Source organism: Canis aureus, chromosome 13, assembly GCF_053574225.1.
Source record: "Canis aureus isolate CA01 chromosome 13, VMU_Caureus_v.1.0, whole genome shotgun sequence".
Lineage (NCBI taxonomy): Eukaryota > Metazoa > Chordata > Mammalia > Carnivora > Canidae > Canis > Canis aureus.
Genome location: NC_135623.1, coordinates 33,101,753 through 33,118,773, shown reverse-complemented (window position 1 = coordinate 33,118,773; position 17,021 = coordinate 33,101,753). Strand labels below are relative to the sequence as shown.

Here is a 17,021-nt window from a genome sequence, read left to right as displayed (position 1 = left end):
TCCTGGTATGGTATATGTTATATAATTTTTACAGGGTTTGTTATTGTATAGTTTGCATTTAAATGAAACCCTTGAGTGTGTATTTCTATTCAACTCTTAACTGTGTTAAAAAAAACACGATTAGTTTGCACTAATACACTATCGAAGCTGTAAATATTAATATAGTTCAATCTTGATAATGCATGTTCCTAAGACCTAAGAGAGACATCTTCTTAGAAAAGATAATGTGTTTCAAATAAAAATGAAATGGGGAGGATTTTTTAACATGTTAAATGGGCCTTTATGCATTTCATCTCATTTCAAAGGAAGGGGCATAGGAAGCATAATGTAATCGCACTATTTTGTTTTGCAGGTGTGCTTTTTTGTGGGTCTCTACTACAATGTCATCATTGGCTGGAGTTTGTTCTATTTTTCTCAATCTTTTCAGCAGCCTCTACCTTGGGATCAATGTCCTTTGGTGAAAAATGCTTCACACACTTGTAAGACATGTATCATATCATACAGTGTTTTTTGTTTTTTTTTTTTTTTGTATATAAAGATCATAAAGTTGCTAAGGGCATGATATTTTGAGATTTTTTTTCTTTTCTGAAAATAATGTAGAAAAATCTTGCAAAATTATCCTAGCAAGCTTTCTTCACTTTTAGGATTGGCATACTTAAAGCAAAGACCTTTGGCACCATCTAATTTTACTAGCTCTTCCCAAGTTATTTTATCATGCCCCACGACATTATGGTAAAATATTACAACCCTTCAGTTGTTAACTTTGACAATTTTTTATTTTGTACACCTTTCTTGATGCCTAATATTTTGATTAAAATAAATAAAATACAACTTCCGGCTATAAAACGAGTAAGTTATGGAGATGAAAAGTACAGCATAAGGAAGATGGTCAATAATACTGTAATAATTATATGGTGACACATGGTAACTAACTACACCTATTGTGGTGAGCATTGTGTCATGTAGAGAATTGTAGAATCATTATATTGTACATCAAAATGAATAACATTGTATGTCAACTATACTTCAGTCACACAAATTTTTTTTAAAAGGACCTACAGGTAGTCATAAAGGAGAAAAAAAATAAAAGTAACATAAAAATTAGGGCAAAAAGAATTAGGATTGAAGTAATTGTTTTTATATCTTTAGTTCTGTTTAGTTTTGTTTAGTTTTTCAATCATTTATGTTTAAATTCTAGAACGTAAACAAAGGACAAGTCCCTCTAGTAGTGATGTCCAGTAAACATCAAATGCAACACATATATGTAGTCTAAAATTTACTACTAGCCACACTGAAACAAGTAAGAAATAGGTGAACTATTTTTTCCAAAATATTAACATTTCAACAAATAATTAATAGAAAAATTATTAATGCCCTAATTTACATTGTTTAATTGCACTACGTCTCTAAAATCTTCTGGTATTTTGTATTTATAGTACATGCCACTTTAGACTAGCTTTATTTCAAAAGTCACATCTGACCAGCAGCTAGCATATTTGACAGCTCTGTCCCAGGAAGTCAGTCAGATAATTCTGGGCATTGAAGGGGCTATAAACCTGATGTGTTTTAACTACTTTGATAAAAAGCTTACATATTCCTATTTCAGCGATGTGTAATAAAAAATATCAACAAGAATACATGTCTGTGGATTTTTCACAATTTTGCACAGTTGAGTTTTCATGGTGAACTTAAATGCTTCTGTAGAATAGTGTACTTTTCTATGAAATATTAAGAACTGATTTACAGGTTTACTGGGAGCAGAACAATAACCTAATTACTCTTCCTACTCTGAATTTCTTTCCATAGTTGTAGAGCCAGAATGTGAAAAAAGTTCTGCCACCACCTATTACTGGTACAGAGAAACCCTGAATATTTCCAGTTCCATTTCTGAAAGTGGGGGCTTAAACTGGAAGATGACCGTCTGCTTGCTGGCTGCCTGGGTTGTGGTTTGCTTGGCTATGATCAAAGGCATTCAATCTTCTGGAAAAGTTAGTATGTTAGAGTCCCTCCTGACTCTGCTCCTCACCACTCCTGCGTGTGATGCCCGCCTCAAGCTCTGCTATAAATGTCTGTGGGCAAACTACAAGTATCGTGTCATTCTAGGTAGTTAAATAAAGATTGGTGGAAAGTAGTGCTTTTGAAAGTGTGTTTAAAGAAAGAACATAAGTAAGGACGTGTTTTGTAGTGAAATCTAAAGTCACTTATAATCTTTCCTTGTTTCACCCAAGACATTTTTTGAAATTTTGTGTCATTCCCTAAAAGACCTTCATTTTTGCTGTTCATTCCCTTGACCCTTAGTTCACCAAAGATGAGGGTGAGACATAAATAACAGGACAGTGAGTCATACAGATCAGGGGATGAGCGCCTCATACTCAGACTTGAGAGTGCAGCCCTGCTCTGTTCTGAGGCTGTAGAGCTGGGTCTGAGGCAGCTGGCAAGGGCCTGGGGGTTAGCTCAGCTGGGGGACAGGTGGTGGGGTGGGCAGGGAGGCCACTCTAATGTGAGGCTTTGCAGGTGAGAGAGAGGAATTCACGAGGAATTCACACTTTATTGCAACTGTATGAAAAAATCCCTGGAGTGTGTTAAGTAGGAATAAGATAACATGAGCGGTAGCCTGGAAACTAGGAGAATATTACCAGTAGTGTAGGGCTGCTTCTAGATGTTTGACTTCAGCACCTAGATGGATGGTGGGGCTATTTGCTGAGACAGAGACAGGTAGGGACATCTTTGCGGGAAAGTCAGAAGCTCTTTTCTGGACCTGAAAAGTTTTAGAGACCTGTTAGGCTTCCACGTGGAGATGTCAAGGAAGCAGTAAACGTCTGGTCAGGACAATTGCTTTTCTACAAGAAACATTCACTTAACTTTAAACTGAACACTAGTGAAGCAGAAAGTAAAACCTTGACATTAATTAGAGTCTTAGGAGACTTAACAGGGGCTGCCCTCTACTTCAGAAGCTTTACAGAATTATAATGGAATTTTGATTAATGAAGAAAAAAAAAAAAAGGACTTGTTTTGACTGTTGCTGTGACCTAAAACAATAAAAGTAGAAATTTGTTAGGGAGATGGTAGCCATTATTTCTCTTAAAGATTGCTTGTTTTGTGAACTATAAGAAACACTATTCAAGTTACATCATACCTGTGGACTATTTTAAAGGAGTGTAAGGGAGATTCCCTATTTCTTATTATATCTCAAATGGGACCTTAAATAAGTCACATTGCATTAAGACTAATAAGCCATTCTAGTATGATGGTTATACAAGGTATTAATAGTACTATTAATCATGCTACAAAAACGGAGACTGTCCAAGTATAGAACAGAACACATAATCTTAACTATAGAAAGGAATATGGTTGTTAATATGTCTCACCTATATTTATTTTTTTCTTTGTAGGTCATGTATTTTAGTTCTCTTTTCCCATATGTGGTACTTATATGCTTCCTAGTCAGAGTGCTCCTTTTAAATGGTTCAATTGATGGCATCCGCCACATGTTTACCCCTAAGGTATGTATTGCATTTCTATTTATGGCTTATGATTGTAAAATCATTTTGTTTACTGTTAAAATGTTCCCACAGTTAGATTTAAGGGATAATTGTCCTAAACATATGTATACCAACCTTTTAAATTACAGCTGTTACATTAAACAGCCTAGAAAAACCAGGGCTTTTATATATCTATAATTATATCCATCTATTTCTAATTTTAAATGTTCCATTTTAGTTCTAGAGTAAGGCAGTCACTATGTGAACTTTAAAAATTCCCCTTTTTATAGTAAACTAACTTCTAATTTTTTACACTGTTAAATTTGGGACTTTTTAATCTTTTTTTTTTTAAAGATTTTATTTATTTATTTGAAAGAGAGAGAATGCAAGCAGGGGGAGGTGCAGAGGGAGGAGCAGAGGGAGCAGGACAAGCAGACTCCATGCTGAGAATGGAGCCCACCACAGGGCTCAATCCCACAACCCTGAGATGATGACCTGAGCCAAAATGAAGAGTCCGACACGTAACCAACTGATCCACTTGGGCACCCAAGGACTTTTCCGTCTCTTCTCTACTTTCTTCTCTATGTCAGTGGTTCTTAACCTTTTGTAATTGACCCCTTTGGAAACAAAAAACCCCAAAACGATAATAACATCTTCTTACCAGAGAAACATAATGAACATATTAATTTGTTTAACATCTCAGAAGGTTGACAGATCATCTAAAATTCATGAATCCAGGCAAAGAAGGCTTCTGTACTCTAAATCCTGTCTCAGAATATCAGTGTTCTTGTTTTGAGGTTTTGTACCTCCTAGAATAATATTTATAGTGGTGAGTTTGGGAATTTTTGTAACCTTTATAAATGCATTTACATTTCAGTAAAATTCTCATTTGGGTCAATAGAAGGCTCAGAATTTATGTTCTCTGATTCATCTTAGAATTGAACTCAATACTGAGTTTGAGGATTAATTATTATTATTATTAATTAATTAATCCTGTGGACTTGATATAGTGATTTGTTAGGAAACAAAAACAAGTTTTGAGGTGCATATACATTTTAGTTATTCAATGAAATGAAATTAACACTTTGTTATTAGTTTGCTAACACTATCATAGGTAAACATGGAGTTATAAAGATAAAATTTCAAAATTAGTTCAGAATTGGAAGTTATCTGAAGAGTGAATGAGCAGCCAGCATCCTGCTGCAGGATTTGGGCAGAAATTATCTTCCTTGGAATTCTTTGTCACTCCTGGCAGCTGCCCTGATACTATGTAAAAGACACTTTGTTCTTTGGGTATCAGGTTCCAGCTTGGTATTCATTCTCTAAGTAGCAAAAATTCTGCCATTGGTATCTGATTTTCTTGACTAATTCAAGAGTCCTGGTTAGCATGTAGAGTTGTTGGAACTCCCCAGTGAATACCTAGTTAAGATTTATAGATTCCAGTTGCATTACAATTTAAATCAGCTTCAAATGGGCCATATTTACTGACCAAAAATATTAATCTTGTAATATTTTTAAAAAGATTTCTGAGAAAAAGATTCTGAGCTTCGAATAACAACCTTTGGTTTGAACTTCTTTATATAAGTTGGCAATTGCCCATGACAAAATTCTAAATATTTGATTTAAATAGAAATCTTGGAATTAAACTACTTTGATATGACATTTTTACTTGGCTCTGAATTTAAAACTGGCGTTATTGACATAAACAAGACGAGGAATCACTATTAAAATATAGCTAACTCTTCAGGTCACTTTTCATTGACTGTAGATAAAATTCTGTATTAGGTCACTGCAAGGTATGTCAGTTAATATAATAATGATTCGTTGTCAATTACTTTTTAATTTACGTTGTTCATCCCAGGAGAAAGTAAAGAGTACCAACTATTCCCAAAACAGTGAATGGAGATTTAGTTCTGGACTTGGAAGTAAACTGAATGTCTTTAGTAAATAGGCATTGCCTGCCATCTAGTGGGTAAAGTAGAGACAGATAGTCGGGTGTATTCATCTTCAGTGTTAATGACAGGATGATAATGTAGCAAAGATTAATAAACAATATGCACATTTTAATTAAATCTTAATAAATTATAGATCTGTATTTTTTAAATGTTTTTAAGATATTTATTTATTCATGAGAGATGAGAGAGAGAGAGAGAGAGAGAGAGAGAGAGAGAGGCAGAGACACAGGCAGAGGGAGAAGTAGGCTCCATGCAGGGAGCCTGAGGTGGGACTCGATCCCGGGTCTCCAGGATCATGCCCTGGGTCTAAGGCAGGTGCTAAACTGCTGAGCCACCCCAGTATCCCAATAAATTATAGATCTAATCACGATCTATAAGCTTCATCAGAATATTGTACCTATATCCTATTTTAATAGTAATAGCAAAAATTAATTGGACAATAAATCCTCATATTTGAGAAAATCTGCATTTTGGAATCTACTTTGGTTCATATTCCGACTCTTCCCAGAACTGCCATGTAACCTTAGTCAGGATACTTAACCTTTTTAAGATTCAGATAATAGCAAGCAATAAATTTCATGGATTGTCCTGAAGATTGAATGACATAATCCATACAAAGTGCTTATCAATGTTCCTACCAATACAGTCCATGTATGTCAATAGTTATTGAGCTCTTAGGGTTTGGTAGGGAATATGACAGAGTGGTATATGCCTTGTTACTCCCATCTTCGGTCGAAGAAGCTGAAACTGAGGGAGGGCAGCCACTTACTCTAGATTGCACTATTTTTGGATTATTAAATGGCAAAATTAGGGTCTGAAACTGACTGTGGAACTCATGTTCTTAGCCACATTTGACGTTGCTCCCAATGAAGGCAATTTCATTGCAATAGTAAAAGGAGATAAAATACCAACTTAAACACTGTTATTATTGAAATCAAATTTAATTCTTTATTGACATCTGTGTCAGATATGGCTAATATTAATTGTTCCGTTTAAAAGATTTGATTAAAAATAAATAAAAGATTTGATTATACACAGTGATAATTGTCCCAGAAGCATAGCAGAGTTACTTGAAATAGATGTTCAGCACAGGTTCAGAACTTTAGAATATTGGCTCTGAAAGGGTCTCTGAGACGATGTAGTTGAATTGCTTCAATTTTCAGAGAGGCTTTCAGGAAACTTTTGAAAGAAATACATATGTAAATATGCAAAGTACAAATAGTCAACTCTCCGAAGTTTATAATCTGCTTATTATCTGCCCTATTAGACTACCACAAGAAGACACAAAACTCAAGGTATTAGTTAAATCATTAGACTATGTTGGTAGTTAATTTATTTTGCTTTGTAAAGAAAACAAAGACTTAGGTAAGAGATGATTGAAGATAGTTAATTTCAAATACTCCTTTTGATTTGTCTTAAAAATAACCTAAAAATTTCTGTAATGTAGAAATGTAGAAAATGTAGAAAATCTCTATGTGAGTAAAATCTCCATCTACACACTTGATTGTCTATGGTTTTTCTTATTCATATTTCTTGTTTCACTGCTAAGTGAAAACTTTGTTATTCTACTAAGAACAGATTATTCCTCCAGTTTAAATAACCTTTGGGCGCATAAATATCATTATGATGTATTTAAATGATAGAACTAATTCCATGTAGATTATTCTGAAATACTATTTTGCAGCTGACTTCTCTTATGTTTAATTTTAAACAGCTTGAAATGATGATGGAGCCCAGGGTCTGGAGAGAAGCTGCTACTCAGGTGTTCTTTGCCTTAGGTCTGGGATTTGGTGGTGTCATCGCCTTTTCAAGTTACAACAAAAGAGACAACAATTGCCACTTTGATGCTGTCCTGGTGTCCTTCGTTAATTTTTTTACATCTGTCCTGGCAACACTGGTGGTGTTTGCAGTTCTGGGCTTTAAAGCAAATGTTATAAATGAGAAATGCATAACAGAGTATGGATATTAATTTCCTTTAACTTTTGATGACATAATTATATACAAAGTATACCCCCAAACCCAAAAGTCTTCATTCATCATGTTGTTCTATTTTTCAGAAACTCGAAAATTATCATAAAACTTTTGAAAATGGGCAACATTAGTCAGGATATTATTCCTCATCATATCAACCTTTCAGCTGTTACTGCAGAAGATTATCGTTTAGTTTATGATATCATTCAAAAAGTGAAAGAAGAAGAATTTTCTGCTCTTCATCTCAATTCCTGTAAAATTGAAGATGAACTAAATAAAGTGAGTAGGCTCTGTTTAAGCAATACAGTAATTATCATTCAGTGAAATTTGCATTATCTGTAAGACTTCTTTTAGGAAAATGACCCTTAAAATGCCAGCAGAAGATTATGCTCTTTCAAAACTCACATTTTTTATTTCGGAGAACATACTTTCTTTTTTTCTAAGTTTTTTTTTTTTTTAATTTTTATTTATTTATGATAGTCACACACAGAGAGAGAGGCAGAGACACAGGCAGAGGGAGAAGCAGGCTCCATGCACCGGGAGCCCGACGTGGGATTCGATCCTGGGTCTCCAGGATCGCGCCCTGGGCCAAAGGCAGGCGCCAAACCGCGGCGCCACCCAGGGATCCCTTTTTCTAAGTTTTTATCTTAGTTGTTAACTTGTAGAATTTAGGGAATGAAACAAGCAAAGGGAAAAAAATAAGACAGAGAGAAATCCAAAGAACATACTTTTTAAAATTACATAGGTTTGCTTTACTTTAAAAAGCAATCTCATTGATTAAGCCACAAAAATTAAAACTATGGGGGATGGGATCCCTGGGTGGCTCAGTGGTTTGGCACCTGCCTTTGGCCCAGGGAGTGATCTTGGAGTCCTGGGATCAAGTCCCACGTCGGGCTCCCTGCATGGAGCCTGCTTCTCCCTCTGCCTGTGTCTCTCCCTCTCTCTCTCTCTCTCTCTGTGTGTCTCGTGAATAAATAAATAAAATCTTAAAAAAATTAAAACTATGAATATAAATTGACTTTCATCATAGAAAATGAAATTAGATACTTTTCCCGGTATAATATTTAATACAAAATTTGAATTATGACTGTCATTTATTTATTGCATGATTGTTTGGACACATAATTGATATTTAGCCATTTATGTTTAACAAGTCATGATTAAGTCCTTTCCTTTAGCTACTGTCATTTATTTTAAGAAACATGAAACGTGAATATTAATAAGTATCATTGTGTTTGTTGCCCTTCCCTGTATTGCCAAAAAAGGAAAATGTAATGGAGAATTTGACCATTAATCCCTCTCAGTAAGATAGCTAACACTACACATGAGACTAAACATAAAGAATGATGTGCAGGAAGTTCTGGATGGAGCCATCATTTACATAAAAATCTTGAGCTCTGTAAAGAAAGATTTAATTACTAAGTTACCCTTAAAAGTTTTTGCTTTTGCTTTTTTCCTTTTTTAATTCTGGCCTGTTGTTTTTATGAGGTAACACAATCAACTTTTGTTCAGAGGCAGTTTCTTAGGAGACAGCATGATATCAGCCTATTTCCAGAAACCCCCAAGCATTATTCAGTTTTCCCTCCCCTATGTAACTGATATATTTAGCCATCCGGTAATATTGCTCAGTACTAATGTTGCTAATTTATGTATTTTACAGGCAGTTCAGGGAACTGGCTTAGCTTTCATTGCCTTTACAGAAGCAATGACACATTTCCCTGCATCCCCCTTCTGGTCAGTGATGTTCTTCTTCATGCTGGTAAACCTAGGGATTGGCAGCATGTTTGGGACCATTGAAGGGATCATCACACCCATTGTGGACACTTTCAAAGCGAGGAAAGAAATTCTTACTGGTGAGTTTTTAAGTGTTTGTCTTTTCATTGAACTGGCACAGGCCATTTTACTCTTGGTGAGAGGTCAGAGTTGGAAATAGGAAAGTGTTTTATTAATGCCCATTCATGAATATGTGTTATTATTATTTGTTATTTTATTTATATGTTTATATACAATGCAAATGATAGATTTAATGTAGATTATACTATTAGTGATTACTTATTATATTACTTTTTATTAATAATAGTATCACTATCATGAATTACTGGCACTAGAATAAAGTCATAGAATGTTCATGTATAATTTTTAAGTGAGACAAGTAATTATTTTTAAAAGTTGAGATCCAGTATTCCTTTTCCAAAAAAGTGCATAGTTGAAATTGATAAACCTAAATTCAGTTCATATAAAATATCTCTTGTAGCCTGCTAGTAGTTAATATCTCTGAGTAGGAAAGAAAATAAAATAATTTGTCAATATTGATGGTTATTAATAAGTAAAGTCTGTAAGCAATTTTTAAAGTACGAGTTTTGTACTGCATCATCTTTGCATTTGAAGGATTTAAAGGATGTAAGAGAAATTATAAGAGATACGGGAGATACAGAAGAGCTTTGTCTCCAAAAATAATAGTACCAGTAACTAAAACCAAGTTGGGCACATAAGACTTACACCATGTAATATACTGATAGATAACATAGTACCCTAATAGCATCTTAACATGTTACAAGAATCAAGAAGCTGCAAGGTTCACCTAAATATATACTGGAACTATCAGTGAAAGAGATGGCAGTTGAATTGGAAAGGGAAAAGGTCTTCTAGGTGTCAGAGGATAGCTTTAGTAATAGCTCTTTTTTTTTTCTTTTTTTTAGTAATAGCTTTAGCTTAGCATATATAAACAGAGATAAAGGGAATAGTTAAGGAAGCCAGACAGACCAGAGTCCAGACCAGAGTCCAACAGTGTTTTAAGTAATGCAAAAACAAATTGGAAAAAAATATGATATTGAATGCTGGGCAATAATATATAAGCTCCTCAAAGTTCTTTTTTTTTTTTTTTTTTTTGCTCTGGAAGATTAGTAATAGCTTGTGTGTAAATAATTCTCAAATATGTATCTTTATCGCTCACTGCTCTGTTAAGTTTGTGTGTATGTATGTAAAACAGTTTCAAAAGTTTGTTAAATACTTTCGTCTCAACATCCTCAACTCAGCTGAACCTAAATGAGAAACTTCCTTATCATCTCCCACAAGGCAGCCTCTTCTTCTGAAGTTTCTATTCCGTTCAAGGCTATCAATATCCTTCTTGATGCGTGTACTAAATAACATCTTTGTTGCTTTCCTCATGCTTACCCCATGTCTAAACCCTTCTGTAGTAAGAGGGCTTGAAAAATTAAGGGAAAAGCAACAGTGTAGAAGGAAAAAACACACAGGGTATTATTTGGTGAACCCACTGGAGAACCTGTTTGGTGCCACGCAGAGGGGAATGTCCTCTGTTTTTCCGTTACCTGTCTTTCGGGATCATACCTATATTTAAAGTCATATTTCACCTTGATGAACTGTTCCTCCATCATCTTTGCCAGATGTGCTTTTGTCTTCTCTGACAGTATGGTAGGACTTAGATAAGTAAATTACTTATGATCTTTTCCAATCAAATCTGCAGCACCTACAATACGCTTTCTTCATATTTACTATGTAACATGGTGGAAGTTGGTGCCCTGCTACTTCCATCCTGAGACTCTGAGTACTGCGTACTGTGACAAGCATTTAAATATTTCCATATGTGATAGGCCCCAAGTAAAGTTACTTTGCCTTCCCTACATTATATGTTGACATATACTATTCACTTATGTGTGATGTAACTCACACTACTAGTTTAAGAGGTGGAGGAGATGACTTCACTTAACCCATGCTTAGTGGAGATTGTCAGGGAACCCCCATGTGAGTGAACCCAAGGATGTTGTTTTCTCCCCTCCTGAACTGAAGTACCTGCTTTACTACTCTTTTTTTAAAAAGATTTTATTTATTTATTTATGAGAGAAGAGAGAGACAGAGAGAGAGAGAGGCAGAGGGAAAAGCAGGCTCCATGCAGGGAGCCCGATGTGGGACTTGATCCCGGGACTCCAGGATCACGCCCTGGGCCAAAGGCAGGTGCTAAACCACTGAGCCACCCAGGGATCCCCTCTGCTTTACCACTTTTACTCACCTCTGCTAACAGGTGGTTGAGGAATAGAACACAGTCATCTTTTGTATTTGACAACATCTCAACTGAAGTGCGTGAGAGAATAGAGTCTAACATAAATATAGGAATATTATATGGATTCCAGAAATCTCTTTAAGCTTGTACATTAACAGTAGCTGGTCAAAAGTTACTGTCTACAGTGATTCATATTAAATCTGGGGCTAAGTCCAAGTCACTAACTGCCCATGTATTATATTCCAAAGTATCAGGAAAAGTGTTGCCTCTTTTTATCATTGACAGGTTATAAAAGTGAAGACAACATTGTTTGAATGTAAGAATTCATAATTAAATTTAAAAGACTTGACTGAATAAAAGCTTAGTTTTTGAATCTATTTCTTTTGTACAGTTGTCTGTTGTCTTCTGGCATTTTGTATTGGCCTGATATTTGTGCAACGCTCTGGAAATTACTTCGTTACAATGTTTGATGATTATTCTGCTACGCTGCCTCTGCTAATTATAGTTATTTTGGAGAATATTGCTGTATCCTTTGTTTATGGCATAGATAAGTAAGTATATTTGCTTTTATGCATTCATTTTTCAACTCTATTTTGGAAAAAACAATTGTCAATGTCTATTTCATCTATATGCGGAGGGAAATGAGTAGAGGGAAAAATTCTTTGCAGCAAAGTCAGATCTTTTGCAGGCTCTTCTTCATTCAGTCCTTTTAATAAAGTATAGTCTCCTATTAGGTGATTAGCTAGAATTGTGTAGGCAGTAAGATAATCTAGGATTCTGGAGCTTTGATTTAATCCTAGTTATCAAATAGTAACTGCCAGGATCTGGGGAGTAGTGGCTATGGTCCAAAACCTTGTTATTTTAGGTTATTATTGCCCACATTTCACATTTCTCAGGCTTATGAGACATCACCGGACCAGCTCATCACCTACCTGGGCGGAGGCACACCTGGGGTCCATAGCTGTCTCTGCTGAGCTTTAAAGCCTATCTTCCCAATTACTTTACTAATCTGTTTTGTGGGAGGAATTTTATTTTACTATGCTACATAATGCCTTATTTTATTATGCTACATAATGTCCTAAGTAGCAGGTCAGTTTTGGAAAATGATATATCTTGCTCTGGAGGCGTATGTGGCATTTGCTCTGCACAAACTTCATATTCATGCGGAGTCACTATTTGAATTGCTAGACGCCTAAGCCTCTAGATTATATGCCTGCTAGATGTGGAAAGTATATATACTTGGCATGAAATGAGGCATTAACGTAATCTCAGAAGAAAAAGGTTACCGGAGGTTTTGTACAATATTTTTTTAAAGTTGTTGTCTTTAGCTAACATATGGACTTCAGCAAGCTTATTAGAGGTCTGTGTAAAGTAGGGGTGAGTATGTTGCACGAAGACCAGAGTGCTCTTAAACAATGTAGGGAATATTATTGGCCTTGAAAGAGTTTCATGACAATGCTTAGAGAATGTTTTTATTAGTGTTAAACCCTCCAGGTAAGGAAGGGCGGGGGACCTACTTTTAATAATCATCTACTATATGTCAATAGTAGTGATAGCTGTCTGGCATGCATTAAATAAAATAAAAATAAAATACCCTGTGGTAACTAATATTATCCATATTACAGGTGGAAAATTGGCCTTACTTGAACAGGAGAATCAGTATATTAGCTATAGAGCCAGGACTGTTAATTAGACCTTCAATGCAAAATTAGCTTTCTCTATACTCTACCCCCAACTCCTAACTTGCACTGTGTTGGAATAGGATATCATTATTGGGCTGATCTTTGGATCGATAAGATCATAATTTCGACTTCCATTTATATAGTTTGTCATTTACAATAGGCATAGTACAAAATTCTCTTTTTAGTAGTTAGTGTCCCTAAATAATAATAGTTAATAGCAGCAGGAGAAATGATGCCATGACTAATAGTAGTCATTAACCTGATATCTATTAAATTTCTACTATATGTGCACCTGTTAAATTCCTACTGTATGTGAGGTAGTGTGCTCTGCATACATTGCCCACGAGCCTAACAATAACCTTCTAAGATAGAAATCTCTTTCTTAAAAATGCCAAAAAATGCTCTGCCATCTTTTAGTGTATATCTTAGTGTCTAAAAATGCAGGAAAATTCATTTCAATGGAATGTGGTTAAATCTTTGGGAAAAAAATTTTTTTAAAAGGAAAGGAGCAGAATAAATCCCTATAGACAACAAAAGCATACAAGCAAAATAGATGAAAAACTAACTACATTTCAAAATGAGTTGAAATAAATTTTCCAAAAAGAAAAAGAATAGCATTTATCAGTTGTTTAAAAATCAAGAAATATGATAATTAGAGAAAAGGAAGATTTGAAAACAGGTAGTAGAACTCAGGAAGTAATTGTGAATAATAATATTCAGAAATGATGATCAAATTAAAAAGAACACAAAAGCAATAAGCACCATATCTAGTTCTACAAGAATTAGAAGGAATACTTTTTTTTAAAATCTGGAAGAAATAACAAAGGGGCTAAGGAAAAGAATAGGGACAAGTATTAAACAAAGATGACTCCACATGTGTAATGTGTACAATAAAGTCCTCTAAAAGCAGTGGCCAGAATAATACTAAACCTGTAATTCAAGAAACTTGCCTAAAATAAGAGACAACCTAAATGTTGAAGGGGCACATGACATATTTAGAAAAATAGACGTAATGGCCAAAACAGGATATAGTCTAGGCTCTTACTTTAAGACAAAAAACAAACAAAAGAAGAAGAAGAAAAAGAAAGCCATCTGGGCAAAAACAATAACCAACAAGCCAAAGTTGTTTATAAGAGAAAAATCTGATAGTCAACAAATTTCCTGTAACAATATTATGAGTTAAAATATTTACAATCTCAAGGAAGGAAAACCTAAGCCACAAATTTTTATTTTATTTTACTTTTATTTTATTTTATTTATTTATTTATTTATTTATTTATTTATTTATTTATTTATTTATTTTTTAAAAAAGATTTTACTTGTTTATTCATCACACACACACACACACACACAGAGGCAGAGACACAGGCAGAGGGAGAAGCAGGCTTCACGCAGGGAGCCCGACGTGGGACTCGATCCTAGGACTCTAGGATCACACCCTGAGCTGAAGGCAGACGCTCAACCGCTGAGCCACCCAGACGTCCAAGCCACAGATTTTTTTTTTTTCCACAGATTTTTTAAACCAGTAAAACGCACATTCAAGTATAGTGACTATATAGCCAATTATGAACAAGAACTTAGGGGGAATATAGTTACTGTGATCTCTCTTTGAAGAATCTACTAGATAACCATCTTAACACAAACAAAACTCTACAGAAACATTGGTACGAGCACTGCTGGGTGAGCGTTAATTATCGCTAGATAAATGTCAAGGGATGTAGACTACTATGTGATGATTATATGCTTTGACAGTTTAACATCATATACCTAACAGGGTGAACTCTATTTCACATAAATGATACTGTGATAACCTTACTTAAAACAACAACCCAAGTCTAATGGTTACCAGGTCTAAGTGGTAATTTATAGGAAATAAGAGGATCAGTTACACGTGTGAAGCAACACTGTGTAGATGCAATCAACAAAATCCAGACTGTGAGATTACTATGAGATAGAGCGTCCAGCTGATTGAACAAAAAATTGGAAGAAATAAAAAGAAGTAGGAAGAACCTGGAGAAGAAAAATGGGTTTGAGAAACACATCAGCCATTGCAATGTGTGGACCTTCTTTCAATTCAGACTATGAAAAGAAGTGAAAGATTAGGTTATATAATTAGGTTAGATTATGTGAAAGATTAGGTTATATAAACACTGATTGGCTATTGGATGATATTAAATATTGCTAAGTAAAAAAAGAGATCAGGAATTTTTAATGTATTGCAGACAATATATTTATAGAATAGAAAGTCATCAATGAGGACTTTTCAGGAATTGGTTTAAGAGGGCCTTTGCTAAAAAAAAAAATAGAGGGCTTTTGCTACACAAAATATAAATGTTTCTAATTAATGTCATCCCCCAATACAATTTTTGATTCAGCATAAAATATCACAGGGTATCATAGCTAAACCTTTGTCAAACTGTTGATATAATGCACCTTTTTAAAATATAGGAATATTAACGTGAGGCGTATTTAAATGCTTTCTTTTTATTTAGGTTTATGGAAGACCTGAAGGACATGCTGGGCTTTGCTCCCAACAGATATTACTACTATATGTGGAAATACATTTCTCCCCTGATGCTATTTTCACTGCTAATGGCGAGCGTTGTGAATATGGGCTTAAGTCCCCCTGGCTATAATGCATGGGTTGAAGAGAAGGTAAAATACACATTAAGGAAATTAGATGAAAAATATATGTAAAACATTATTTTAGGGGTTTTTGTCTTTTGCTTTCTTCACAGTGTATTTTGCTGTTTAGTGAATGATGTTGTTTCTATGCCAGGATCTTGAGATTTGTCTTTTGTTTGGCCCCAAACATGTATGGTTTTGTTACACATTGTAGGTTTTTTTTAATACCCGAGAAATGCTGACTTGGTCCTCACTAAAGTATCTGTGTTTATGTCACCATAGGTGACCCAATAATTATGGGGGCCTTTGATTCTAGAAAACGTATTGCCCAAACCTCCAGGAATATTTTTATATAAATGTATCATATCATATCCCAGATACTGTGTAACAAGAAAATATGAATTAGCCATTGAAGATATAATCGAAATAAATATTGAAGGAAAGTTTTGTTATCAGCGCTTTATATTAGCAATGGCTGTTTCACTGTCTGTTTTCAAGGTGCATTAGCCACATAACAATAAAGATACATGTTAATTGTCATAAAATCAGAAGGCTTGTTTTTCAGGATACCTCTGACCTTTAACTATCCCGTGGTCAATACTCTATATAACAACAACTAAGTTCATGACTGGGGCATTCACAAGTCTGTGAACCCTTACTAATACCCTTGGGGCCAGAGGTGCTTTAAAACTTAGATTTTCAGATTTTATTTTTAGTTTTTTTAAAAGATTTTTATTCATGAGAGACACAGAGAGAGGCAGAGAAGCAGGCTCTATACAGGGAGCCCAACATGGGACTGGATCCTGGGTCTCCAGGATCAGGCCCTGGGCTGAAGGTGGCGCTAAACCGCTGGGCCACCCGGGTTGCCCAGATTTTCAGATTTTAGAAAGGCAGTGTGGCACATGTAACTTAACGACTGAGAGTAATGCTGATTTATTATTTCTCAGGGTTCTGCAGGTGAGCTGCATGGTTCTTCTCTAGGGCTTACCTGAGCTAACTCATACAGTTGATTAAACTTGAAGAGCTGGTCTCTCTATGTAATCTTTCATTCTTGGCTTCTTTCTAGCATAATGGACTCAGGGCAGCATCCTAAGAAACAGGCAGAAATTGCAAGGCCAGTAAAGCATAGCCTTGGAAGTTGATTGATGTCACTTCCACACCATTTTGTTGGTCAAAGCATGTCACAAGACTCTTTGCCTACAGACCTGAGAAAAATGCAGTTTTTTTTTTTTTTCACATACTTGCAAGAAGATTATCAATGATGATTTTTTTTTTTTTTTTTTTTTGG

General features: G+C 35.0%; 1 protein-coding gene across 5 annotated transcripts in view; it reads left to right on the top strand.

The window, feature by feature from the left end:
• SLC6A15 (solute carrier family 6 member 15) overlaps positions 1–17,021 on the top strand; it is a 45,618-nt gene that overhangs the window by 24,760 nt on the left and 3,837 nt on the right. For all 5 annotated transcript variants that reach the window (XM_077845680.1, XM_077845676.1, XM_077845675.1 and 2 more), the window contains exons 4-11: positions 353–479; positions 1,807–1,988; positions 3,393–3,503; positions 7,152–7,393; positions 7,495–7,687; positions 9,069–9,261; positions 11,818–11,977; positions 15,601–15,763. In XM_077845680.1, coding sequence (XP_077701806.1) covers positions 353–479; positions 1,807–1,988; positions 3,393–3,503; positions 7,152–7,393; positions 7,495–7,687; positions 9,069–9,261; positions 11,818–11,977; positions 15,601–15,763 — 1,371 coding nt within the window. The remainder of the gene's footprint in view (positions 1–352; positions 480–1,806; positions 1,989–3,392; positions 3,504–7,151; positions 7,394–7,494; positions 7,688–9,068; positions 9,262–11,817; positions 11,978–15,600; positions 15,764–17,021) is intronic.